This window comes from Artemia sp. Qi Xiang Cuo, chromosome 17, assembly GCF_049724085.1.
Source record: "Artemia sp. Qi Xiang Cuo chromosome 17, ASM4972408v1, whole genome shotgun sequence".
NCBI lineage: Eukaryota > Metazoa > Arthropoda > Branchiopoda > Anostraca > Artemiidae > Artemia > Artemia sp. Qi Xiang Cuo.
This window is the reverse complement of record NC_142810.1, coordinates 27,096,524-27,123,462: the sequence shown is the minus strand read 5'-3', so window position 1 is coordinate 27,123,462 and position 26,939 is coordinate 27,096,524. Positions and strand designations below refer to the sequence as shown.

The following is a 26,939-nucleotide window of genomic DNA, read 5'->3' as shown; positions in this document are numbered from 1 at the left end:
GATTAGAAATTGAAAGGGCTGGTGCCCTTTTTAATACTCGAAAGTGAATGGAGAGCAACTAACCCGCCCCTCCCCTCACGCCCACCATTTCCCCAAACACATTCAATTAAAATTTTGAGATGGCCATTTTGTTCAACGTATATGGAAGTTTTGGAAATTAGGTCTTTGAGGATGACACTCCCCCCAGAGTCCCCAGGGTTAAATTTGTTAGTTATGCCCTGGGGGCATATAAGATTTTTACAGAAAATGCCGTCATAGAAATTTCGGAAAAGGCTCATTCAATTGGAAGCTGAAAGGACTAGTGCCCTTTTTAATAGTTGAAAGTGAATGGAGAGTAACTAACCCCCCTCTCACACCCACCATTTCCCCAAATATATCCAACCAAAATTTTGAGATAACCATTTTTTTTCAACATAGTTGAAAGTTCTGGATATTATGTCTTAGAGGATGATCAACCCACCACATCCCTCAAGGCAAGGGTTGTAAGGTATTCCCCTGGGGGCATATACCGTTTTTTATAGAGCATTGTAATAGAAACCTTGAAATCCTCGAAGGGCCAGTGCCCTTTTTAATAGTCAAAAGTGATTGGAGGAAAACTAACGCCCCACTCACGCCCACCATTTCCCCAAAATCCTCCAATCAAAGTTTTTAGATAGCCATTTTGTTCAACTTAATTATAAAGTTTGGAAATTATGTTTATCAGGATGACACTCCCCCCACAGCCCTCACTGCAAGGGTTATAAGTTATGCCCTGGGGGCATATAAGGTTTTATAAAAAGCGCTGTCATAGGAATTTCAAAAAGGGCTCATTCGATTGGAAATTGAAAGCGCTAGTGCCCTATTTAATAGTCAAAAGTGATTGGAGGGCAACTAACACCCCTCTAAAGCCTACCATTTCCCCAAACACATCGAATCAAAATTTTGAGATAGACATTTTGTTCAACGCAGTTGAAAGTTCTAGAAATTTGGTCTTTGCCAGCGTTGTCGCAGAAACTTCTAGAAGGACTCATTCAATTGGGAATTGAGAGGCCTAGTGCCCTTAATAATAGTCAAAAGCGATGGGAGGGTGAATGTCCCCCCCCCATACCCATCATTTCCCCAAACACTCCCGATTAACATTTTGATATAGCAATTTTGTTGAACTTAGATAAAGGGTCCGGAGATTCTGTTTTTGAGTATGACAACCACCAACAGCCCTCAGGGCTAAGGCTGTATGTTGTAAAAACTTCAAACAGGGTTCATTTAATTCCATATTGAGAGTGCTAATACCCTTTTTAATAGTTGAAATTGATCAGAGGGAGAATCTCCCCCTAACGCCCATCATTTCCCAAAATATTCCCGATCAACGTTTTGATATGGCCATTGTTTTCAACGTAGTTGAAAGGTCTGGACATTATGTCTTTGAGGATGACAACCCCCCCCCCATAGCCCTCATGACAAGGGTCGTAAATTATGCCCTAGGGGCATATAACGTTTTTTATAGAAAGTCTCGTCGTAGAAGCTTCAAAAAGGGCTCATTCGATTGAAAATTGAGAGGACCAGTGCCCTTTTTTATTAGTCAAGAGTGATCAGAGGGCAAATGTCTCCCTCCACACCTATCATTTCCCCACAGACTTCAAAAATTTTTTTGATATAGCCATTTTGTTAAGCCTATCAGAAAGGTCTGGAAATTATGTCTTTGAGGATAACCAATCCCCCCAGCCCTTAGGGCAAGGGTTGTAAGTTATGCCCTGGGGACATACAGGTTTTATATAGAAAGTCAGGTATTATAAACTTCAAAGGGGGCTCATTGAAGTGGAAATCAGACGCTCTGGTGCTCTTTGTAAGAGTCACCGTAATCAGAGGGAAGCTACCCTCTCACCCCTAAACATACGTCGTATTGTCCTGGAATGCATATAATGGATAATTTGAGATAGCCATTCTATTCAAAATAGTCTAAATATCGTATGCAATGGCTTTTTAGGTTGAAACACCTCCCAGAGATGAAGGGCAAGGGCTGTAAGCTATTCCCAGGGGGTATTTAAGGTTTTTTTGGAAGGGGTGGTTTTTTAACTTCAGAAGATTCTCCGTCTTTCTCCCTGAAAAAGACTATGTCAATATAAAAAGAAAAGAAATTAATAAAAAAAACTTATTCCACAAAATAAGTTTTTCAAAAAAAAGTAAAGAACTCCATTAAACCAAAAATTAACAAAAATAAAATCAAATAATCTACCAAGCATACAACTACCATACATTAGTATCAATAAATAAATGAAACCCAAAACAAACAGAAATTAAGATAAGTCAAACTCAAAACGATCAGAAATTAATCTGAATAGGGTTCTAAACCCTATGCTTTCTAAAAGCCAGAGTATAATTTGTACTTTACTGAAAAAAATTCTTTCAAGTGTTTTCACTTATAACTTTTAGAAAACAAAAATTATTTAAGATTTTAAGGAATAAATATCATCATATGTATATTAAACTGACAATGCATATTTTTTCAGTAAATTCATTTCAATTTTTCTTTCAGTAAAGTACAAATTGTATTCTGGCTTTTAGAAAGCATATGGTTTAGAACCCTACTCAGATTAATTTCTTCTCGTTTTCAGTTTGAATTATTTTAATTTATGTTTGATTTGGGTTTCATTTATTTATTGATACTGATTTGTGGTGCTTGGTAGATTATTTAATTCTACTTTTGTTCATTTTTGGTTTAATGTAGTTCTTTACTTTTTTTTTATAAACTTATTTTGTATAAAAGCTTTTTTGATTAATTTTGTTAAATGATCCGACTTTTTGGATTAGTAACATGTTTTTAAGGTTCAAGGTACCTTTTAAACTTTGGACAAAGAAATCAAAGACGACCTTCTAGAATTATTATCTTCGGGAGTAGGGTGTAAAAGGAAGAAAAATATCAACAGGTTTCAGTCTGAAGAATGCGATTAGTCTGTATATAAGTATCACCCCCCCCCCCCCCCTGTGTGTTTATATCAGAGGTTTGCAACCAAGTAAACCTCATGCCTCAGGAAGTACTCAGGTCGCTCCTATTCTTACCTTACCACTCGAATAATACCACGATACCCCCGATTATTTTCGATTGCTAAAACGACTTCGACGTTTTTGGGGAAAAGACGACTTTGGGGGGAAAGGCATAGAGGGGAGGCTAGTTACCCTCCAATCTTTCTGGTCTCTTAAAGAGGACACTATAACCTTTAATTTCCATTCAAATGAGCCCCCTCCTGATGTTCTACCAATATTAGCTCGGTATGACCACCCCTGGAAAGAACAAAAAAAAAAAAAAAAAAAAAAAAAAAAAAAAATTTATATTTTTCCTGCCAAAAAGAATCCATAGAATTCCACATTTTTGTAGATGAGAGATTGAAACCTCTCAATAGGATCTCTTATACGCCAAATCTGATGGAGCGATTTTTAATAAGATTTCTTGACTTTTAAATGTTTCCCCCTTTTTCGAAAATCAGGCAATTTTTTCAGGCTCGTAGCTTTTAGGCAAGTTTTCTCAGGCTTGTAGCTTTTGAACAGTAACACTAAGCTTAACAATCTCACATATTTGGAATTAGCACAAAAAGCCAATTCTTTTCATGTAACTTTTGTTACCACAAATTCTGTTTTTTTTTAGAGTTTCGGTTGCTATTGTGCCGAGTCGCTCCTTACTTATAGTTCGTTACCACGAACTGTTTGATGGATAAAATAAACTGATAACAAAGCCTACAAAATTTAGCTAAGAGTTGAAGTCAGAACTGTGAGGTAAAATCGAATCACCATTGAAATCCCGAAAATTTTTAGACCATCCCATCACCAGTATTTATAAAGAATTCATGAAACAATTATTCAGAGGAATTTAGACACTTTCTTAGCACTAGAGTAGTGATGTGAAATGCATCCCAATATTTAGAATTAAAGGATAAAACAATTTTCAATAAGTTAAAGGTAATACTTGATATACTTGACATATTTTTAGTTTTCAAGTGACTATTTTCTTCTTATGCGTCATGATCGAGTACAGTCATTTTTGACAAGTTGTAGTCGTAGTAATTGCAGTATTTCAAAAAGAGAGTGTATTAGTAATTGCAGCATTTTAAAAAAAAAGTCTACCTTCAGCATCACGCATCAAAAGACAATAAACAAGTTACAAAATCAAACATAAAATAAACAACAGAGTAACGGGAAACGAAAAAGCTACAAAACTTACTGCTAGAAAACTGGATGCAAGATGGGTTTTTAAGCTGTCATCAAAGAAAGGTGTTTGCATCAATAGCATCTTAATTTGATCGTAAAAACCTAGTTGACCAACGGTAATGAAAACAGCACGAACAGTAGCGGTGCCGGCTCCTCGAAATAGTCCTGAAACTCCTTCATATCGAACTACTTTCCAAAGTCCATCTAATGCATGTTTATAACTATAAAGAAAAAAACTTACGTGACCAGTTTTCCAGTAAATGCTATTTCTGACACCGAAAATGAACCAGCAATTTTGTTACGAAAAACACAGAAACTCCATAAAACTCAAAATTTCAGTTAAAACCGAAGTCGGAAGCAGAAGATACAAATACCCTCTTTTTTCTATTGTAGAACACAAAACGGAAAACTGTACTGAAGATAATCTTTATGCTCGACAGAACTTCTACAAAATCTTAACCCACGATAAACAAATAACTAATTTATTTTTTGTCAAGCTTTAGTAGAATACAAACTTACAACAATATTAATACAGTACTTAATAAAATATACGCTTTGGCTTGTAACGTCATTTCCTTCGTCTTTGAAACACCGCATGCAAAGCTATAACATAAATATACTGCCGAGCAAAATTCAACTTCAAATATATCTAAAACGTTATTAAAGTACCAGAATTTCAATTCAAAATAATCTGGCTACAAGATGTAAAAAAGTTGCTTCCCAATATAATAGTGCTGAAATTCCAAAAATTGCCCACTTCTGTCCTCTCTAAAACTTGTCTCAGCCACTAGTTGAAACTTTAATAACTGCAACTGATCAATAGTTTTTAACTAGAACGATTTTTTTTATTGGCATTGATATCAGAGAATCGTTCAGGTAACGTTAATATTGAAACTGTAAATTACTTAAATGATAGAGTAAGTAACATTACTTATCAATTATATCTGAATTTATTTTCAGATACATTTTTCCACTAAATGCAAAGCGGTAACAAAATTTTTACTGAGTACTACTTCCGTTATCTGTTTATTGCGTTATACTTAAACAAAACTATCATACCTCCAAATGCGGTCCGATTGAAAGTATCCTGATGTCCAAAAATGGATTAGAGGTCTAACCTGCGCGAAATTTTGTTCTGAATCCGAATTTGCAGTCAGAATTGGCACCACACCACTAAATGTTTCCCAAATTACTCTTTCCTTTCTTATGTTAAGTTGCAAAGTTGCTTTTGTCACACCCAGAAACTATTCTAAGTCCGCATTTGGACTTGGAAACAGTTTAAAGCAGTGGCTTTTGATTTACTTTGAGAAACTCTAAAGTTCAGTGTCTCCCAATAATCTCTTTATGAAATACTGAAAAAGAAAAAACTTAAAAACTCCAAAATCTCTCCTGAAAAGCAGCGGTTTTGGACGTGGATATTTTCAATCGGAGCAGATTTGGAGGTAGGATAGTTTTATTACAGTGTATCGATTAGAAAACGCATTTGTTGAGGATAAAGAAACATCGAAAACAGCCCCTCCTATGCAGCCCTCAATTAGCTCCACTTCTTCATTTACAGGTGAACCTTCACAAACAAAATTCCTTCTTTTTTTACGTCCGAACCACTGTATAAAGATAATATAACAGTAAGTTTAAGGTTGATGATTTTTGGCACTTCATTCTCGGTGCATACAAACAACTCCTCCCACTTACTCTTTCACTAGCGGGTTAGTATGTATTGGTCAGTCACTAAAAAATGGTTCGAAATTGTGTTTTTCGTAACTGCAAAAGCAGAAAGAAACTTGGTGAGCCGGCGAAGCGGTTTGCAACTGTCCCATCTCACAGGTATTAGTTAATTTATAGACAAATTATGACTTAATCTATTATTTATATACAGTGGACTAAACTGATTGGTCTATGTAGGATTTCTAAACAGGGGGCGGGGGTTGATGAAATTTGTGAAAATAAGGAAATTTCTTGTCTTAACTTCTAATCAATCCTACAACAGAGAAAAAGCAGCAATTTCATACCGGAGAGGGATACACTAAGTGGCGGGAGTATTTGAAATTTGCCACAAAATGTTTTAACACAAAGGAGCAACCTAACAGTTTTAGCACAGATTATCTATTAGGTTTCATAATAGTCTGTGGTTTTAGATAGTAATATTACGCCATGGAGCGTCTAAACTTTTTCTTATTGATAAGGGAAAATGTTCCCTTTAATTTCCATTTTATTTTATTTTCCTTTTAATTTCCTTTAATTTTCCTTAAATTTTTCCTCGTTTATGCTCTTTTTTTGGGCCATTGTTTTGAGTTATTGTAGGCTTTTATTTCTACTGATATTATATATATATATGTATATATATATATATATATATATATATATATATATATATATATATATATATATATATCTATAAATAATTTCTAAGACCACACTGGCTAATCATGACAAAACGAAACAATAATAAAAAAAGAGAAAAACAAGGATTATACAAGCCAGTGAAACATATGAACTAAAATGCAAATATTTCGGTCAAGACCTCCACTTGACCGTCCTCAGTGCAAGATAATAACATCAAAATTACTAATAAAAATCCATGGATAATATAAAAACAATTTCAAACCTTGAAACGAAACTCAACTAAAATTTGAAGACCCTCTCCATGTAACGGTGAGAGGGTAACTGATTGAAAAAATACAGTACTGAATGGGAATTCAATTTTTTAATTTATACAGAGCATTTTTAAAAGCTAAACGCTTTCCGGGTAAAACATCATCAGAGATTAGGTTAGGTTGCAAAATGTGATTTTTTTTAATATTTAAGTAAAAACGATCAGAATTTATTAGTTCATTATAAATGGGGATTAAATAGGTTTCTCCCGTGTCTCTATTGAGAGCAACCTTTCGGTGAATGTACTTTTTTTATCTCAACTGCCTCCCTGAAAACTTGGATGAGGCCTTCAACAGGGGCAATAATGGAGGTATTTTCGAATAAAACGAAATGGTGCGGGTTGTCATACACATGCTGAGCCAAGGCGGAATCAAAAGTCTCAAGCCTTTGGCATAGCTCCATAGCTTTGTCGATTGAGCACCTGTGTTCCAACAATCTCTCCCCCAATTGCTTATGGGTTCTTCCAACATAGAAACAGCCGCAAGAAAATGGAACCCTATAAACACCACTGCCCAAATTAGGGCTCGTTTTATCTTTACCACTGTTAAAATAGTTCTGGATTTGATTATAATTTTTGAAGGTAACATTTAAGTTATGTTTTTTAAGTATTCTTTGCAATTTGTCACCTAATTTACGAAAATAGGGCAAAACAGTAAAAACTTTCTTATCACCCACTAAAGGGATGATATCCGTTGGAGGCTGTGGAGATGATAAATCTTTTTCTGCCTTTTTTTGTCTTTTTTCAATGATGGATTCCTGTAACTTAATGGGATATCCATTGCAAAACAAAATATCCTTCAGATAATTTAATTCTTGGATTATATGAGCCTTTGAACAAATTCTCATGATACAATCAATTACAGATATAACTAATCCTCTTTTTACACAAGGAGGGTGGTTGGAAGAGAAATGCAAATACCTATCATTATGTGTAGATTTTCTATAAATTGAATATTCAAGGCTGGGAGATTTGTTGAAGATTAAGACGTCTAAAAAAGGCAGTTTATGATTATCTTCTAGTTCCAAGGTGAACTGAAGGTTGGAATCGAAACTATTAAGATGAAGTAAAAAAGCGTTAAGTTCTATTTCTCCGTGATTCCAGACAGAGATCACATCATCGACAAACCGACCCCAGAACCGGGGTTTCAGATCAAAAGTATTTAAAGCAGATGTTTCAATAAATTCAATGCAAAAAGTGGTCAAAAAAGTTGAAAGGATTGTATCCATAGAAAGCCCATTTTTTTGGGTGAAAAATTGATTGCTGTACCGAAAATGTAAGGAATATTTGTTGCAATGACGAACAAGTCGTGTAATGGTTTCAATATCTAATGTTTTGTAATCCATCCGGTCAATATTATCTTCTAGTTTCTTTTGAAGAGCAAATTCACATTTTTTTTTTTTTTTTTATATCACATGATGTATACATCGAAATGCCATCAAAACTGGCCAAAATTGTGTCTTTTTTTATATCAAGGTTTTTTTAATTTTTAATTTTATATTTGGCTCAAGAGGTATTGTGGAAAATCCCGATTTACTTCGAGGGGAGGTTGTTAAGAATCTTCTTAACTTCACTCCTTATTCCTCAAATTCAGAAACTCGGGAAACACAAATTCTGGTAAATTTAAAAAGAGACCGATACATCATTATCACCAGGGCTGACAAAGGGAATAAAATTGTTATCCTTGATAAAATTTCATATAATAAAAAAGTTACGGATATTTTGTCCGACACTCACACTTATAAACGTATAGAGTCAGATCCCACCGACAAATTCACCCGTGAAGTACAAAAAGAGCTGTCAATTTTACAAAAAGAAATACTTGTTACTCCACAAACGTACAAAATGTTTTACCCTACAGAGGGCTCTGCTCCTAAATTCACTGGTTTCCTAAAAATTCACAAAGATGGAGTTTCTTTGAGCCCAATTGTGGCCTCTTATAGTTTGCCAGCTTCCAGACTGGGACAATGGTTATCCACAATTTGTCGTCCTCTTATGTTAACGTAAGCTTCTTACATTAAAAATTCAGTACACCTTGTGGAAAAATTAAAAAAACTTGATATAAAAAAAGACACAATTTTGGCCAGTTTTGATGCCATTTCAATGTATACATCATGTGATATAAAAAAATGTGAATTTGCCCTTCAAAAGAAACTAGAAGATAATATTGACCGGATGGATTACAAAACATTAGACATTGAAACATTATGCAACTTGTCCGCCTTTGCAATAGATATTCCTTATATTTTCGGTACAATAATCAATTTTTCACCCAAACAAATGGGCTCCCTATGGGTACAAGTCTTTCACCTTTTTTGGCCACTTTTTACATGGAATTTATTGAAACCTCCGCTTTAAATACTTTTGTTCTGAAACAACGATTTTGGGGCCGGTTTATCGTGGATGTGATCTCTGTCTGGAATCACGGAGAGATAGAACTTAACGCTTTTTTACTTCATCTTAATAGTTTCGATTCCAACCTTCAGTTCACCTTGGAACTAGAAGATAATCATAAACTGTCTTTTTTAGACGTCTTAATCTTCAACAAATCTCCCAGCCTTGAATATTCGATTTATAGAAAACCTACACATAATGATAGGTATTTGCATTTCTCTTCCAACCACCCTCCTTGTGTAAAAAGAGTAGTAGTTATATCTTTAGTTGATCGCATCATAAGAATTTGTTCAAAGGCTCATATAATCCCAAAATTAAATTATCTGAAGGACATTTTGTTTTGCAATGGATATCCCATCAAGTTGCTGGAATCCATCATAGAAAAAAGACAAAAAAAGGCAGAAAAAGATTTATCATCTCCACAGCCTCCAACGGATATCATTCCTTTAGTGGGTGATAAGAAAGTTTTTACTGTTTTGCCCTATTTTCGTAAATTAGGTGAAAAATTGCAAAGAATACTTAAAAAACATAACTTAAATGTTACCTTCAAAAATTCTAATAAACTCCAGAACTATTTTAACAGTGGTAAAGATAAAACGAGCCCTAATTTGGGCAGTGGTGTTTATAGGGTTCCATGTTCTTGCGGCTGTTTCTATGTTGGAAGAACCCATAAGAAATTGGGGGAGAGATTGTTGGAACACAGGTCCTCAATCGACAAAGCTATGGAGCTATGCCAAAGGCTTGAGACTTTTGATTCCGCCTTGGCTCAGCATGTGTATGACAACCCGCACCATTTCGTTTTATTTGAAAATACCTCCATTATTGCCCCTGTTGAAGGTCTCATCCAAGTTTTCAGGGAGGCAGTTGAGATAAAAAAGTACATTCACCGAAAGGTTGCTCTCAATAGAGACACGGGAGAAACCTATTTAAGCCCCATTTATAATGAACTAATAAATTCTGATCGTTTTTACTTAAATATTAAAAAAAAAATTACATTTTGCAACCTAACCTAATCTCTGATGATGTTTTACCCGGAAAGCGTTTAGCTTTTAAAAATGTTCTGTATAAATTAAAAAATTGAATTCCCATTCAGTACTGTATTTTTTCATTCAGTTACCCTCTCACCGTCACATGGAGAGGGTCTTCAAATTTTAGTTGAGTTTCGTTTCAAGGTTTGAAATTGTTTTTATAGTATCCATGGATTTTTATTAGTAATTTTGATGTTATTATCTTGCACTGAGGACGGTCAAGTGGAGGTCTTGGCCGAAATATTTGCATTTTAGTTCATATGTTTCACTGGCTTGTATAATCATTGTTTTTCTCTTTTTTTATTATTGTTTCGTTTTGATATATATCTATATATATCTATATATATATATATATATATATATATATATATATATATATATATATATATATATATATATATATATATATATATATATATATATATATATATATATATATATATATATATATATATATATATATATATATATAAAAACACAAACATATATATAAAAAAAAAAATACATACATACACACATATACATACATATATATATATATATATATATATATATATATATATATATATATATATATATATATATATATATATATATATATATATATATATATATATATATATATATATATATATATATATATATATATATATATATCGGTCAGGGTTTTTATAATGGGTGAGATAGGGAACGATCATACTGTCTATTATTTATAAACTGTGATGCGAACATAGCTATGTATACTAAGTTAAATAGCTATATACTTGAAGCATCCAAATACCAAAGCGCATTAGAAATCACCAAGCGTACATTGTGCTTATGTCATTTTCATTTAAATTTTTGTTCAGAATTGACGAAGGTTGAATAAAAGAAAGAATTATTCAGAATTGACAAGTTAAAGTCGCCAGAAATATTTGAATTTGAAATAAATGTGGAATCTGAAAATTGCTGTTTGTTTATAACTGAATCCTTGACCCTTCCCACACTTCACGGATGTTTCAAACTGATCACCGGGAATTTTTTTTGCGCTACAAATAGACAAAACCAATTATTTTCTAAAAATTTTTCGTTTTCATTAAGGTCCCTTGACCTCGTCTACATTTCCGTCTACAAGTTTTAAGTGATTAAAGAAAAACAGATCTTTGACCCATTTTGGCCATCAAGAAACGATGCAACGGATTTGATTAATGTTTTTTTTTTTTTCATCGGGGTCCCCTTGTCCCCTTCCACGGTAATTGCTGTAAATAGCCTTCGAAAAGTGAATATAATCCCCTTTGCGTACCCATGGACTTGCGGGAGGTCAGCTAATGCTTGAAACAACTTGATCGAAAAATTGGGCTGAATATGTCTTCTTGTGTTCGCCGACTAAAATAAGAGTTTGATGAATATACTAAACATAAAATAGAAATCTTGGGTATCATACTATCAACAAACATCATCATATTTCCAAAAAGGGGTGATTCCCCTCTTGTGAGTTTCACCCCCCCCCCCCAGAAAAATTTGGGGTAAATACTTTGAAACTTTTCAAACTTAATTCAAATAGACAGAGGAAAATGGAAAAGGGGATACCTATATGACTGATCTGAAGTTCCCCATGTGTTCGTTTTGTGATACAGCCGTATTCCCCTCCCTTCTTTGGGAAAAATCCTCTGACATTCCCTACCCTAAAGGTCAGACCTGCTTGCAACTATATTTAGGATTACATCAATATTTCAAAACACCCATGAGAAGATACATAAAATTGGCAACATATCTTTCATCAAGGAGGCACACTTGTGCCTCTAAAAAGAGGCGACCCACCACAATGTTAAGCGATTTCAGGTCCTAGAGGCCGCAGAGAGACGGCGGTGATCGCATTTTGTAGCCCAAGCTCAAACTAAGAAACCTGCAAAATTTCATTCTCCTCCGACTTTATCTTCATCAAGTAAACCGGGCTGGAAGTTTCGTCCCTCCCGCTACAACTCCCCTTTAACGTTGTTTGATTATACTGACACTAGAAAGTTAAGCTCTCCTCGGGCCCGGAAGCGTCTCCTCTAAATTTCAGCTCATTTCGATTCCACCTTTCGTTTTCAAAAAACCAAATATAGCCACTTAAAATTCATTTCTCTTTTTTTGTTATCCACGGCTAGAGGCCACAGTTGGCAACTGATCCGGGTGAATGAGGACTCATTCGAAGCAGAATTACCTGTTAGGGCCTTTTGATATTTTCCGACCGAAAAAATTATCCCCTGAATTTACAATTACGAAAAATCTCGTTTTCCTATAATAGCCCATGTTAACTTTTCCCACCACAACCCAACTTTAACGTTGTTTGATCGGGCTGAAATTTAGAGGACAACTTTTTCTGGGGCCTTGGAGCTTATCTTCAAAATTTCAGCTCAATCTGAACACTCCTTCCCTGTTTTCCAAAAACCAAATATCAAGTTTTATGGGGATTTGCTTGCTTTAAAAAATAGATTCACTTTACTAAAAAACAAGTATAATTGTGTCTGTTTAGTCCAGCGGTCAAGACTCCTGACTGTCAGGCGGAAAACCCGGGTTCGATTCACCGTCAGAGAAAATTTTTTATATAATGAATTTACAGTTTAAAAAAGAAACTCAGTTTCTTTTTTAAATAACTCCTGACACGATCGCAAACAGTTAGTCAAGCAATAATAAGTAATAAACTGTACAAAAACGTGCAGAAATTATTTGAAAAAAACTACGTTTTCTAAAGAGTTAAAGAGGCTGAGTTGCAAGGTCGAACCTTAAAACGTACAGGGTTAAGGAGGCACAGTTGGGGGGCTGCCGCCCCCCAAACCTCCGCTTTCGCAGCCTTTAAATAAAAAAAACAGTTTTTTAAAGTGAAAGTAAGGAGCGACATTAAATCTTAAAACGAACAAAAATTATTCCGTATATGAAAGGGGTTGTGCCCTCCTCAACGCCTCGCTCTTTACGCTAAAGTTTTTATTGTTTAAAAAAAAGAGTTGTGAGAAAGTCAAACTTTAGCGTAAAGAGCGAGGCGTTGAGGAGAGCACAGCCCCTTTCATATACGGAATAATTTCTGTTCGTTTTAAGATTTAATGTCGCTCCTTACTTTCAGTTTAAAAAACTTTTTTTATTTAAAGGCTGCGAAAGCGGGGTTTGGGGCGGCAGCCCCCCAACTGTGCCTCCTAATGCCTGTACGTTTTAAGGTTCGACCTTGTAACTCAGCCTCTTTAACTCTTTAGAAAACGTAGTTTTTTTCAAATAATAAACGAAAAAGAGTTTACAGTCTGCTCAAAACAGCCCATAGATACATATCCAAGTCTCTTGTACGAATTTATAAATATTGGACCCCTCCCCTCCAACAAAAAAATGAGATAGATTTACGTGATTTTTTTTATAAATTCCAATAATGTCTTATATTTTCTGTACACAACTCATAATCCATCCCCCTTTTCACATCTGCCCCCCCCCCCCAAAAAAAAAAAGAACAAATCGAATGAACGTACCCGACCACTTCCTTTCCCTAAGATATTCCCCAGTCCTTCTCTATATTTCCTAACTGTACTGTACCAATAAAATCGGCCATTATACGTATTTCTTCAGTAGTTTTGTATACAGCGGGATTAAATCGTGAATTAAAATAAATAAATAATAATGTATTCCAAGCACCTCTTACTTCGCACAAAAGAAAGAAAATATGAAAGATCGGTACGTCAAATCGTCTAGTTTTTGGGCTATCAGTATTTTGAGGAAATAATCTATTGCCTCGAATTCAGTTATGTGATTTATAATGTATGTAAATCCCAGCCAATCACTTTTGAAAAAAATTTAGTTAGTAGATTCAGGCTGACGAACTGTTGTCCGTTAGTCGCATTTGCGACTAACGGACAATTAGCCCCGGTAACAGACAACACAGCCCGAGAGCGGATCCAGGATTTTTGTTCGGGGGGGGGGGGGGGTACTAATTTTCGTCTCGGTTTTCGACTAATTTTTACTAAGGTTTTACTAATTTTCGACTCGGTCAAATTTTCGGGGGGGGGGGCAAACCGAGTACCCCCCCCCCCCTGGATACGGCCTTGACACAGCCCCCCATATTGCTATCGTGGCCATATGTCTCAAATTCGAATAAACAGTGGCGTGGAGTAGTGATTTCACTCATGAGAGAGCAATTTTCGTTGGCTGTCAGTGACGCTCTGACAAAAGGTTTAAAATACCAGTTTCACAATCGATAGCCTTAAGTCGATGGGAAACGCCTCTGATTAGCTGAAAGTGATGTCATACGATCATTTTCATCCAATCAAAGTCCATTAAAAGCTATCGTTGGTCCAAATCTGAGACAAATACTTGCCTTACAACGAATGCTCGTTGACAGTCCACAAACACACTGGTCCAAAATAGCGATACTGGGGGGAGGAGGGGGGTACGTTTTTTAAATGATACTGATACGTGTGGACCACGTTCGCCAACCCAAAATTTAACTAATATTGTGTTGTATTGTATACAAAGCTTTATAGTTGCCAATAAGAGGCCCGTTGTTCGATCTCACGAGCTGCAATGTTGGGCTAAAGGTTAAAGCTTCGTGAGAAGCTTTTCACAAAAGACCTGGCAAAAGATCGCTGTGGAAAGTACGCCATGAATGGCTCTGCAGGATCTTTATCCCGCTGTCCATTTTAGGAGCTTTGGATCTTTTCCAAGCGAAGTAGGGGTTTTCTATCACGTCTGAGGTCCAATGACACTTGAATGCTTATAATACGGATAGCATTAAAAAATATGAGGGATTAATGTGCGCCTGTAATTTCTTGAAAACCATCGAAAGGTTTGCAGCTTTACTTACTTACGACGCTGTTCCGGTGGTAGTTTGATGTCATTCTGCATCCGGACGTTGGTCATGTCTGCAGGAGTTCCGACAAAACCTCCACAAGCTCCAGCTAAGGCAGCTATACCGACTCGCTGATAGAAGGGGACGTATTGACCATCTTTTGACACTGCTTGCTTTGTCACCTTAAAAACTTAATTAGTTTAATTGGAGTTTTCTGTTTGAGCTTTTGATCCAAATGATTCAAGGTAAGCAAAATTAGGCAAACACCAATAAGACAAACGCCTTTTCTCATTTACAATTTTTAACTGTTGATACATGCACAACGGCCCCTTCGGCCAGACGAGGAAAAAAGGGTTTCAGTTGAGTATCTGGTACTTCCCAGTTTTTGGAATATCCACATAACGGTACTCTTTAACGAGTCCTATAGTCCTATAATCTTACTTAACAGTCTTCATTCAGTCATTGGACAGTTAACATCTTAAATAAAAAGTACATTTCACGGATTAACTGTTTACATTTGATAAATTACATCTCACGGATAACCTGTTTACCTGTGATAAACCTGGACAAGGAGCCTATTGTTTTTTGCATGGACTGAAAGAAACATGTTAAGCTAATATATGATTACACAAGTAACGAATGACCTTGAAAAAACTTTACCTTTATTTTGAAGATTGTGGTTATGCAATCATTCCGTTAGTATAGTTAATGAAGTGGGCTAGTAGTGGCCAGTGAAATGAACGAATAAATAATAACAAAATGTCACAGTAAATATGAAAATATAAAGAACTCTTGAACCGTGGGGCATATATTGACTGAAGATTGCCTTTTTTTGGAAATTTATTTTGCCGTTATCGTCCATTATAATGGGGAGAAAGAGAAATGATAAGAAAGTAAAAACTGATGGTGGTAATGAGAGTGGTGATAAATCAAATGAAAGACTAGCGTCAACCCCAAAATCTCTAACGGGGAAGAAAATGCCTTCGCCGGAAGATTCTATTCTGGATTCGAGTGGCCAATGCTTACGACAGGAATGTGAGAAAACAAATGCAGAAAATGTCGTAAGAATTTTGGAGCTGTAGGAAATCTTACAATCAGACGTAAAAGAAATTAGAGAGCCCCTTCATAGTGTGAAGACTGATGTGCAAAATATACAAAAAACTGCTCGTGAATTGGGAGAAAGATGCACGTGTGTGGAAAGTGATGCAAGAGAAACTAATAATCGGGTAGATAGTTTGAAGTCTAAGATGGAAAATCAGGATAAACTCGTGAATGATTTATTTACACAAGTTACATAATTAAAAAATCAGTCTCTTGTGTTGCAGCACACGGAAAGAAAAAACAACATATTGTTTTGGAATGTGAGGACTGACTGACTGTCAGATGCAAAAAATACCATTAAAAGAGTGCTGAATAAGGGATTAGAAATGGAAGTGAAGGATATTCTTCCATTTTCAGTGGTACATGAAGCGAGTGACTTTATCAAAATCAAAGTTACTGATTATAAGGACCGATACGGCATATTCAAAAATGCAAAGAAATTAAGAGGAAAGGACTTGCAGTTTGGAAAACCAGTTTTTATTAGTGATAATGTTAGTAGAGAGGTGCGCCAAATTAGAAAGGAATTGGTGGTGAAAAGAAAATATTTGATGGAGAGAGGTGTTGAGTGCTGGATACCACCCGTGGTACCGCCGGTTCTTTCTATTAAATCTGCAGGCAATGTTGAAAAGGTTTAATGGTTCAAAGCGTTAAAAATTTAAATAGCGATTTTTAGCTATTTATTTATTTTGTTTTGAAAATTATTTTTTTTTTTTTTTTTAGAGAATATATGAAAAGTTATTAATTATGAAGGTTATTAAATTTTGGTTTAATTATAAATGAAGTTGTGAGCCATATTAAGCCCACTGAATTTTATTTTGGGAGTTGATATACGTATACATATCCACCGGTTTGTTTATTTGTTTTGTTTAATTTTTGTTTCTTATGTCCGCTTTGACGGAATATATTTTGTTATTTTTTTTTTTGTATTTATCTAGGTCTACATATATGTTTAGTAGATAAAGATTTTTTTTGCCACCGCCACCCTCTACCATCACATACATTAACTTTTATTGATGATGGTTAGAGATATCGTTTTACCTCCTGGGAACAGCAGTGTCTTGCAACTTGAAAGTCGAAGGATTGATTTTTCAGCCAGTTTAATGAAAGAATAAATGTAAATTTAGATATTAATGCTTCTGATATTTTTACGAATGAACCATCAATGTATATTTTTACAGAAGGGACACTACCATTGCGTTGTGATAGGGACCATTTTGGCCTTAACATTTTTCATTTGAATTGTCAGTGAATGAGTTCAGCGCATAATTTTTTATCGGATTTAATAAATACTAATGTCTTCCAGGTGAGCTTTAACTGAAACGTGGTTAAAGGATAATAACTCGCAATTAATACATATCCCTGGTTATAATTTATATGTAAGGAATCGCAAGTGTTACCAACTTGGAGGCCTAGCAGCTTATATTCAGGCTGATTATAAGGTTTCAATAAGAGAAGATCTTACAATATATAGAGAGAAAGTTTGCGAGTGTTTTGTTTTACATATAACTAGAGAGAATTTGAATTTTTGTATTGTTGTAGTATATAGAACTCCACAGAGCCTGCTCCAAGACTTTATGGACCTATTTGAAGAACAATTAATGAAACTTCCAATTAACTCTATGCCATGTTTTATTATGGGGGATTTTAATATTGACCTTATACATAAGTCATCTGCAAGCACTGAATTTATTAATAAACGTTTATCTACTGGGTTTCATCCTTTTATAAATATCTCTACAAAAATTACGGGACCATCAGCCAAGCTTCTGGATAGTATCCTTCCTAATATACTCTTTAGTCATCCCGTAGTACCTATCAATGATGTATCTGACCACTTTGGAGTTTCTGCTAGCTTTATAACTGTCACGAAGGTGGTTAAAGGCAAAAAATCAAGGATTCCGGTGATCAGTAAAAGTGCGATGGTAAAACTTAAAAATGATATAGAAAAAGTGGATTGGTACGATGTTCTAGGCGATGTTCAGGACGCTAATTCAAAGTTTGTTTTATTTTATGAAAAGTTGCAGAGTTTGATAAGTCAAGTTGTCATATTGAAACCGTTTAATAGAAAGCACTCAAGTAAAAAACCTTGGATTAGTCCTGTGATTTTGAAGCAAATAAATGTAAGAGATAAAATGTTTAGAGCTCAAATAATTAACCCGACACAAGAAAATAAGCAATTATATAAAATTTATTGAAATAGGTTGAATACAATTTTAAGAAATGAAAAAAAGAAATATTTTGAGAAAAGTTTAAGGAGGTCGAAGGATGCCCCAAGAAAACCTGGGGACTAATAAAAGAAGTGATTGGATTAAAAATAAATAGTGTACCTGATGAATTAGTTAGTGTAATGGGAAAGACTTTGAATTCTGAAAAGGACATATGCAATGAATTTCAGAGTTATTTTTCGAATATTGGTCAGAATTTAGCTATGTCAGTTGTACCTGATCCTGATAGTGGTGATCCAACGTCCGAGTCCTTACTGAGGGACCCCATTGATGTGTCTCTTCCCCTTAGACTTCTAGCAGTTGATGAAATTAAAAAAACTATTTATGGGTTTCGTAGTAACTCATCTGGTAGCGACCATATTACTCTAAAAACACTTAAATGTATTTTTCCTGTTATAGCTGAAGTTTTATGTGGGTTAATTAATGAGTGTTATTTCCCGTGTTTTAGAGAAGTGTTTTAGTATTAGAATGATGAGTTTTTTGGAGGATCATAAGTTACTCGTAGAGACACAATTTGGGTTCCGTAGAAAAAGGACAACGGAACAGGCGATGATTTATTTTACAACTATTATTAATGATGTATTAGATAAAGGTTTCAAAATAGGTGCTATATTTTTAGATCTGATGAAAGCTTTCGACACTGTGGATCATGAACTACTTAAGAAGCGGGAAGAGTATGGTTTGAGGTGTAAATAATTAAATTTCTAATGAATTTCTTTCAGTAATCGTTATCAGTATGTCCAACTAAAAAATTCTTATTCCGAAAAAAAGTGTATTGTAGTAGGTATTTAACAAGGATCAGTTCTCTGTCCTATACTATTCTTGATATTTATAAATGATTTACCAAATTGTCTAAATAATTTTTGCTATAGAATAAATGAACTAACGGTAAACCCGACTAATGAAACAGTTTTACTTTTTGCTGATGACAAAACAACCATTAGCACAGCTAAGACAACGGAGCTGCTGCAGATTTCCATGAAGGAATCAGTTAATAGAATTACAGCATGGCTGAGGGTAAATAAATTAAGGATTAACATGGCTAAGTCTAACTTTATGATTTTCTCGCGATCATCAAACTTTTACCCATGGATAAAGGAATTAGATATACCCAATGGCGTTATAAAACGGACTGCGTCTTTTAAATACCTTGGGGTTGTAATAGATGAAACTCTATCTTTTAAGGAGCCTGTTACTTTAACTAGCAAAATTCTGGCAAGAAATCTCGGTATAATGAAGAAACTCCAACATTGTTTTCCCAAGTCAGTCCTTCGCCATCTTTATTTTTCTTTAATACACCCGTATATACTTTATTGTTCAAGTATTTGGCTCTCTACTTTTTCTTCTACCCTAAAACCAATAAGAGTTCTACAAAATCATGCAGTAAGAATCTTAGCCGGTATATCTCCACGTATGTCTGTTCGAGAAATTTACCCAACTTTAAAAATTTTGCCGGCTGCAGGCCTTCGTGAATTCTATGTGTTGTGGTTTATTTTTGGACTGCAGCAGGATGTTCAGCCTCGTTGTTTTGGTGATTTATTGTCCATTAGGTCTACTGTTTATTCTCATGATACAAGGGGTAGCGCGGACTTCTGTGTACCTGGAGGTATATCTTCCCGTGCATGTTTTTCTGTTCTTTATAGAGGTACGCGGAAATGGAATAGTTTGAATAGTGATATTAAGACTATTGGTGACCCCAATATTTTTAGAAAAATCATTAAGGAACTGCTTTTTGCTGAATATGAGTTTTGATTGATTAATTGATTTATTTATTGTGGGGGTTTTGTTGATATGATGTTCCCAGAGGATGTATAATATATGATATTATTTTGTATTGATTGTTTAGTGTGTTGGTATGAGTGGTGTCAGGGGCCAAGTATTCTTTGTTTTATGGATTTTGTTTTCTCTACCTCCCCCACGGACAAGCTTTGCTTTTTAGGGGAGGCAGAAATAATTTTTTGTTGATATGTTTTTTTCAATAAATCGTTCTTCTTCTTCTTAAAAAATAAACTACAGAAAAAATACGAGGATTTTAAGGACACTAATGACCGCTAGGATACTTAATCCCATGAAAAGCTCATCCGGGTCCATTTTGCCCCTTCCACACTCCAAACGCTCTAAACTGTATACATAAGTGACCTAGATATTGTCCCCATCCATTAGTAGGCTAGTCCTAATTGTACATATACCAGAGCATAATCAAACAAAAATATTAGTATTAAGGAGTATTTAACAGCTAATGACCATGACCACATGCTACTTACCATATATGAACACGGGGAAAGAGAAGCTACAGGGAATCAAGCCTCGGGCGGATCCAAAGGTCCCTCGCTTTCCAAGAAAATTTGGGAGAATAATCCACTATCGTATTTTCGCCCCTCCTTTCCAGCAAAAGTTCACCACTGACCCCCGTAAATCACGGACATGAGAGCAATTACGCTACAAATAGATCGCCAGAGCGGGTATCTACTTGATATTAATTTCTTCACCTACACTTATTCACCGCATAAATCTATCTGACGACTATCATTACTACCGTTCATGTAAACATCGCTGCGGAATTATATGGAAACTTGTTAAACTTGAATCATTTGTGGTTGTATTAATTTTTAACAAAAAGGAGAAGAAGAGGGGAGGGTCGAGCATTTAGGAGATCTTTCTTAGGAGTAAAGGTTTTAAATAAAGATTTTTACCCAGAGAAGTGTTGCAAGTTTACCAAATATTAAAATTTTTGGACTGTCTGCATATTTACAGTCTTCCAGGGTGATGACCCGAAATAAGAGCACAATCCACTCTGACCCCCTTGCTAGAAACCAATCCTCGAGGACAAAAAAATCATCAGCACCAACAAGCGTCTCAGAATAAAGCTGTAAAGTTTTCTATGGCTTTTAAATTCAATTTTCTAGGACTCGATTTTACAGAAACAAGAAAACAGAGCTTCATAGGTAAAAGCTACATTTAGGCCTATATATTTATAAATACACATGATCTAAGTAATTTTGTATTACTTTGATTTTGATTTTGTTGTTACTTGTGATGCTGTTATAAAAGCCATATCCCAATTTAAAAAGAAAGTGTCTAGTGGGATAGATAAGGTGAGCACTCTACACATCATTAATGGAAGTTATCGATTGGTGCGTCACCTCAGCCTTCTCATGCAAATGATATTTGTTACAGGTATTGTTCCATCCTCTTTCTGCATTGGTGATCTGACTCCGATTCCCTAAAAAGGGAAATCTGAGCTGCAATGTTCCTCTTTCCATCCCATCACCGTCTCTACTACGATATGCGAACTTTTCGAGCTTCTTTTTCTTGATAAGTTTAGACAGAAATGTTACGTCCCCCATATCAGTTCTCTTTTCAGGCTTATCTTGGCTGTTCTCATGCTCTTAAAGCAGTTTTTACTGGCCTCGCCGACGCTGAATCTTCGGGAGAAAGTATGATCCTCGCCGGGCATGACGTTAAACGTGCGTTCGATTCCTTAATTCATTCGTCCCTCCTTCTTCATATGGCGAGGCGAGGCGTAAACCCATCAGTTGTCCGTGTTCTCAGGGATTTATATAGGAATCTAAGAGTGCGTTTAAAACTTCCATCCCGTTTTCCCCTGCAATCGGCTCTTCATTAATCTCAATATAATTGCATTAATTATCGTGTGAGGCCAAAGTCTTCGAATCCCTCGAATGTGCTTGTGATTCCTCAGTACCCCGTCCTCGTTAAGAAAGGGGCTAGACAGGGAGCTATCACTTCCCCAACCCTGTTCAATAATAGTGTCCTGGAAGCTCAGGCAAAGTGTCTTCCTTCAAGCATTCTTGGTAGAATCGATATGTCTCTTATTTGTTATGCTGATGACATCTTGAATCCCAGCCGTACGATCCAGCGCATTGAACAGAATTTCGAAATCCTCAAAGATGAATATTCAAAAATCGGTCTGTCTTTTAATCCTGAGAAATCCTAAGTTACCCTTTTTAATTGGCGAAATCCCTCTACTTCTCTTCTAGATCTGGACGATTCTCTTGTTAAACCCGCAGACCATATTACATACCTGGGCCTTCAAATAGGCACATCTATAGGCCACACACGTCGTTTGCTGGTTTCTCACGTTGAGGGTAAAATTAGCATTTCTTACGCTGTAATCGTAAAAAGCAAACAACGTTTCAACCGTTACCTTCTAGCATGCCTTTACAACACCACAGCCCTTCCACATATGCTTTACATTGCTCCTTTCTGGAAATTCTTTACAGTTACAGATAAAAAGCACCTACGATCAATCTTCTTCAGATTTGCTAAATATCTTCTACATTTGCCTCCTTGAACAAGAAACCGTAAAATCATTCATTTGTATAAGTTAGCTGACGCTAATATTAGCATTAATAAATCTTTATCCCGTTTTCAAAGTAAGTTTAATCACCCATGGTCACCAATTTGTTCACAATAGTTTTTTTGTATTAATGTAATGTATGTAACGATTTTTTTTTTCTCTCTCTATTTTTTTTTGGTCATTTTAGTGATTATTCCGTATATGTACCTTTTTTGGACGGGTAATAAATGAATAATCTCTCTCCCGTTTCAAAAGAAACTTTTTTCATCCTTTCGTTAGCATCATTGTTCGTATTAATGTGATGAAGAGTTTTTTTTTGTCATGTATTTGAATTTTCAATGTGTGTTTGTGTCCTTCTTTTTCTTCTTTTTGTTTTCTTTAGCGATTACTCCGTCTACTGTACCTTCTGTACCTTTTTTGAAAGGCAATAAATGAACAATAATGATAAATAATTAATAAGCATATTGAAAGCCATACGAAATTACACCTTTCATAGGCAGCACAATAGCGCCGCCTAAGTAAATAGCAATGTGGGTATATTGTATTACTCATTTATTTTTCACTGTTTTATTAATTTTTGTTTTCTTTCTTCACCATGGCACATCGCATAGAAGGTGTTGTCATAGAAACTTCGGAAGGAGCTCGTTCGATTCGAAAATGAAAGTTCAAATTCCCTTTTTAAGAGCCAAAAGTTATTGGAGGGCAACAAGGCCCCCTTTCACGCCCATAGTTGAAAGGTCCAGTAACTATGTATATGGGGATGTAGGGAAGTAGAAAAGAATCAAAACACGCTGTGTAAATTCAGGTTGTCAAAAGGTCGTATCAGAAATATCTTAGGAATGCCTTGAAGTAAATCAATCAATCAATTTATTTAAAGAAAAAAGAGAAAAGATTACAGGTTATCAAAAGGGCACACTGGCAACATCATAACAACAGCTTATAGTATCAAGTGAAACTTCCAGGGGAAACTTTCCAGGGAAAAAACTAAGAGGAATATTCAACTGACCTAAAGACAATATGTGCATACTACTACTGTGACTACTGCTACAAGTAAGGCTAAGGGTATGAAAGGGGGAAATTTAAGGAAATATTGAGAGAAAAGTTGAACTGAATAAAAAAAAAAAAAAACACTGTGTGCATGCAGGTTGTCAAAAAGGAGTATCAGCAATATACTAGGAACGGCTTGGAGTATGAAGTTGAAACTTGCAGGGCTTGCTGTAGTGGATGTTGTAATAACCAAAAGGCAATAAGTACATGCTACTACTACTACTGCTACTATTATTACTATTGTTACAACTAAAATTGCTACTAAAACTAAGGGTATTAAGGTAAAAATTTCAGGGAATGCTGAAACAGCGTTGACCTAATTCAAAACACACACCGTGTATACAGGTTATCAAAAAGACTTATCAGCAATGCCCCATGAACTGTTTACCAAAATAAGTTGAACATTTCAGCGTATATTAAGGGGCATGTTGAAAAAAAAAATAAATAAAAGGTGCTATGTGCGTACTGCTACTAATGTTAATACTACTACTAAACTAAATCAAAACACACTGTGAGCATGCAAAATAGTCAAAAGGGCGTGCCAGCAGCAACTCAGGAACTGCTTAGATAATTAAGTTGAAACTTTCGCGTTATGCTGGAGCAGAATTTGAACTAAGCAAAAGGCACTATGTGCATACTACTACTACTACTACGATTCCTGCAACTAGTGAGGATAATGGTATTAAGGTGAAATTTTCAGGGAATGTTCAGGGGGAGCTTCAACTAAATCAAAACACACTATATGCATGCATGTTTTTGAAAAGGCGTATCAGCAATATCTCAGGAATGATCTATGGCTAGGGTTTACTATCACAATTACCACTACTACGACAATACGCTATGTAGATGCAGGTTATTAAAAGAGTGTTAAAAATAAACACCAGTATATATATATATATATATATTCACCTGACTATCCCTCTTCTGTTGAAGGCCCCTGGATGTACCGTCGTCGATTTTAATTGAATATCTTAATCAAAGTTGCTGTATTCTGTCAAATCGTAAATAATCTGAATTAGCCATGTAATGTACATATATAAATTGGCGCATCTTGGAAATTCATAGTCGTTATAGACAATAAAATCTACCGTCTCTTGTTGGAAATCTTATAATGTTCTGAGGCAAACAACAACAAGACAAATTGGGAAAACAAAAGTAATTATTATTATTATTATTTATTGGAAAACCCGTCATACAAAAAAGGAAAAGAAGGAGCAATAAGCAAAACAAAAAAAAAGCAATACACATAAACTTAGGAGTTATACATGTGGTTTGTAGTGACGAACGCTGGAGCTACGATCTAAATCACACTTAGAACAAATTACACAGAACGAGAAAGAAAAACACAATTATACACTGCTCTGTAGGTACGCTAAATTTTTCTTTTCTTTTTTTTTTAGGCTCCTAAATACTTAACAAAAATAAATAATATGAACATCATTGCATCAAGCCTTAATTGTTAAAAAAAAAAAAAAACAATCAAAAGTGAATTAAAAAAGATATACAGAAGATAATCATATTAACTAGTGTAAGTATGACAATAAACGGTAAAAACAGTTAAACGACACTTGCAACCGCTGGTCTTGAACTCAGATCATTCTCAACAAATGATTCATTTACTCTGATATACATAAATAACAGAAACAAGGAAATTATTTAATCACGGATCCTTTTACCACTTTACTTAAAGCAATATGCTTAAAAGAACCGATAATTAATAAACAACTCTATTATTAGTAAGATACGCAATATATTATCAAAAAAAAAATTGACACCAAAATTGAGAATAACCAGTGTCACTTAAATTGGACTCATAAGAAAAGAGACTAAATCATCAGTCAGTTTAAAAACTGCAACAATTACTTAGCGCGAAAACAAACACTTAAAAACACCAAAAAAAAAACAAAAAAAAACAAAAAAAAAAACAACAAATATATCTTAACTAATGGGCCAATACTGACGACCAGGGGTGATTCAACTTAATTAAACGGGAATTATAAGCACGAATTTGCTTTTCCACAGCTATAATGGGGTCAGCAATGGCGAAGTTTCTAATTAGATAAGAATTGCGCGTCCAAGAGGGAAAACGTAAAAGATATTTTGCGAATCGGAAGAAAACTGAACGAATTTTTGACTTGTCAGAAATTTTGAGCATTTTCCAAAACAGCGATATGCAAAGATAATCCGGTGGAGCAACAGATTTTAAAAGTTTCGATAGAAGATGGCGGTTGAACCGTAACTAATTAGTTACAAAAGAAGCATAAGATGACACAGCTCTATGCTCAATGTGAAAAAATAATAACTGTCACGTGCGCATTACTGGCAAACCGATGGGAAAACCAAGGTAGGTAATTTAACCTACTGGCTTAATCCTACTATTTCCCAGAGGAATATCCCTAGGCGACGCTTGCTTCCAATTGAAGGATACAACTTCGGGCCTTTTAGCATTGAACTGAAGACCTAGTTTTGCATACTCAGATTGTAGCATTGCGAAAATCTCGCTTATGCGCTGGATAGTGCGACTCACATTCAAAATGTCGTTTGCATAAGATACGAGAGATAAATCAAGACCAGCAAAGGTGAATAATATGGGAACAGCTGACTGCGCATCAAGAACTCCACTATTGAAGAGTGAAAGGGAAGAAACAGCACCTTGACAGGGTACCTTTTTCAACATTGACAAAAATATTAGGGGTTGGTGCGTAGACTTGAGAGCCGTCAACTGTAGCTAATGGGTGAAGTATTAGGCGAACTTTAAGGCAATAATAGATGTCTCGAAGGGCTCTGATATATGAGGGGCTCACTCCACGTTTTCCTGCATGGAGTAGCATAACGGCGTGAATTAGATAGTCAAACGCTTTACGAACATAATGCCCAGCCAACACGAGAGTTTCACCTGATGCAACAGCATCGATCAATGCGTTCGCGACAACCGACAAAGCGTGGGCACAACCGAGACCTGGCTGGAATCCAAATTGGTTAGGTGGAACATAGCATTTTGCGTTCAGTTGGTCAATGAACAGAAGTTCAAAAAGCTCACAGAAGGTAGTAGCCACTGTTATAGGGCGGAAGGAAGATCACTGGGTTGCGAGTTTACCTTTCTTTGGAATTGAAAAGTAGACTTAATATCGCTACCAGATAGCTCAAATTTCTGGTAAATTTTATATATATATATATATATATATATATATATATATATATATATATATAT

The 26,939-nt window shown here is 35.3% G+C and overlaps 1 protein-coding gene across 1 annotated transcript in view; it reads right to left on the bottom strand.

The window, feature by feature from the left end:
• The window catches only part of Dic1 (Dicarboxylate carrier 1), an 89,016-nt gene that overhangs the window by 21,969 nt on the left and 40,108 nt on the right, over positions 1-26,939 (bottom strand). The window contains exons 3-4 of the mRNA XM_089103745.1: positions 15,053-15,219; positions 4,193-4,400 (exon numbers count right to left, since the gene is read on the bottom strand). Of these exons, the coding sequence (XP_088959871.1) occupies positions 4,193-4,400; positions 15,053-15,219 (375 nt within the window). The remainder of the gene's footprint in view (positions 1-4,192; positions 4,401-15,052; positions 15,220-26,939) is intronic.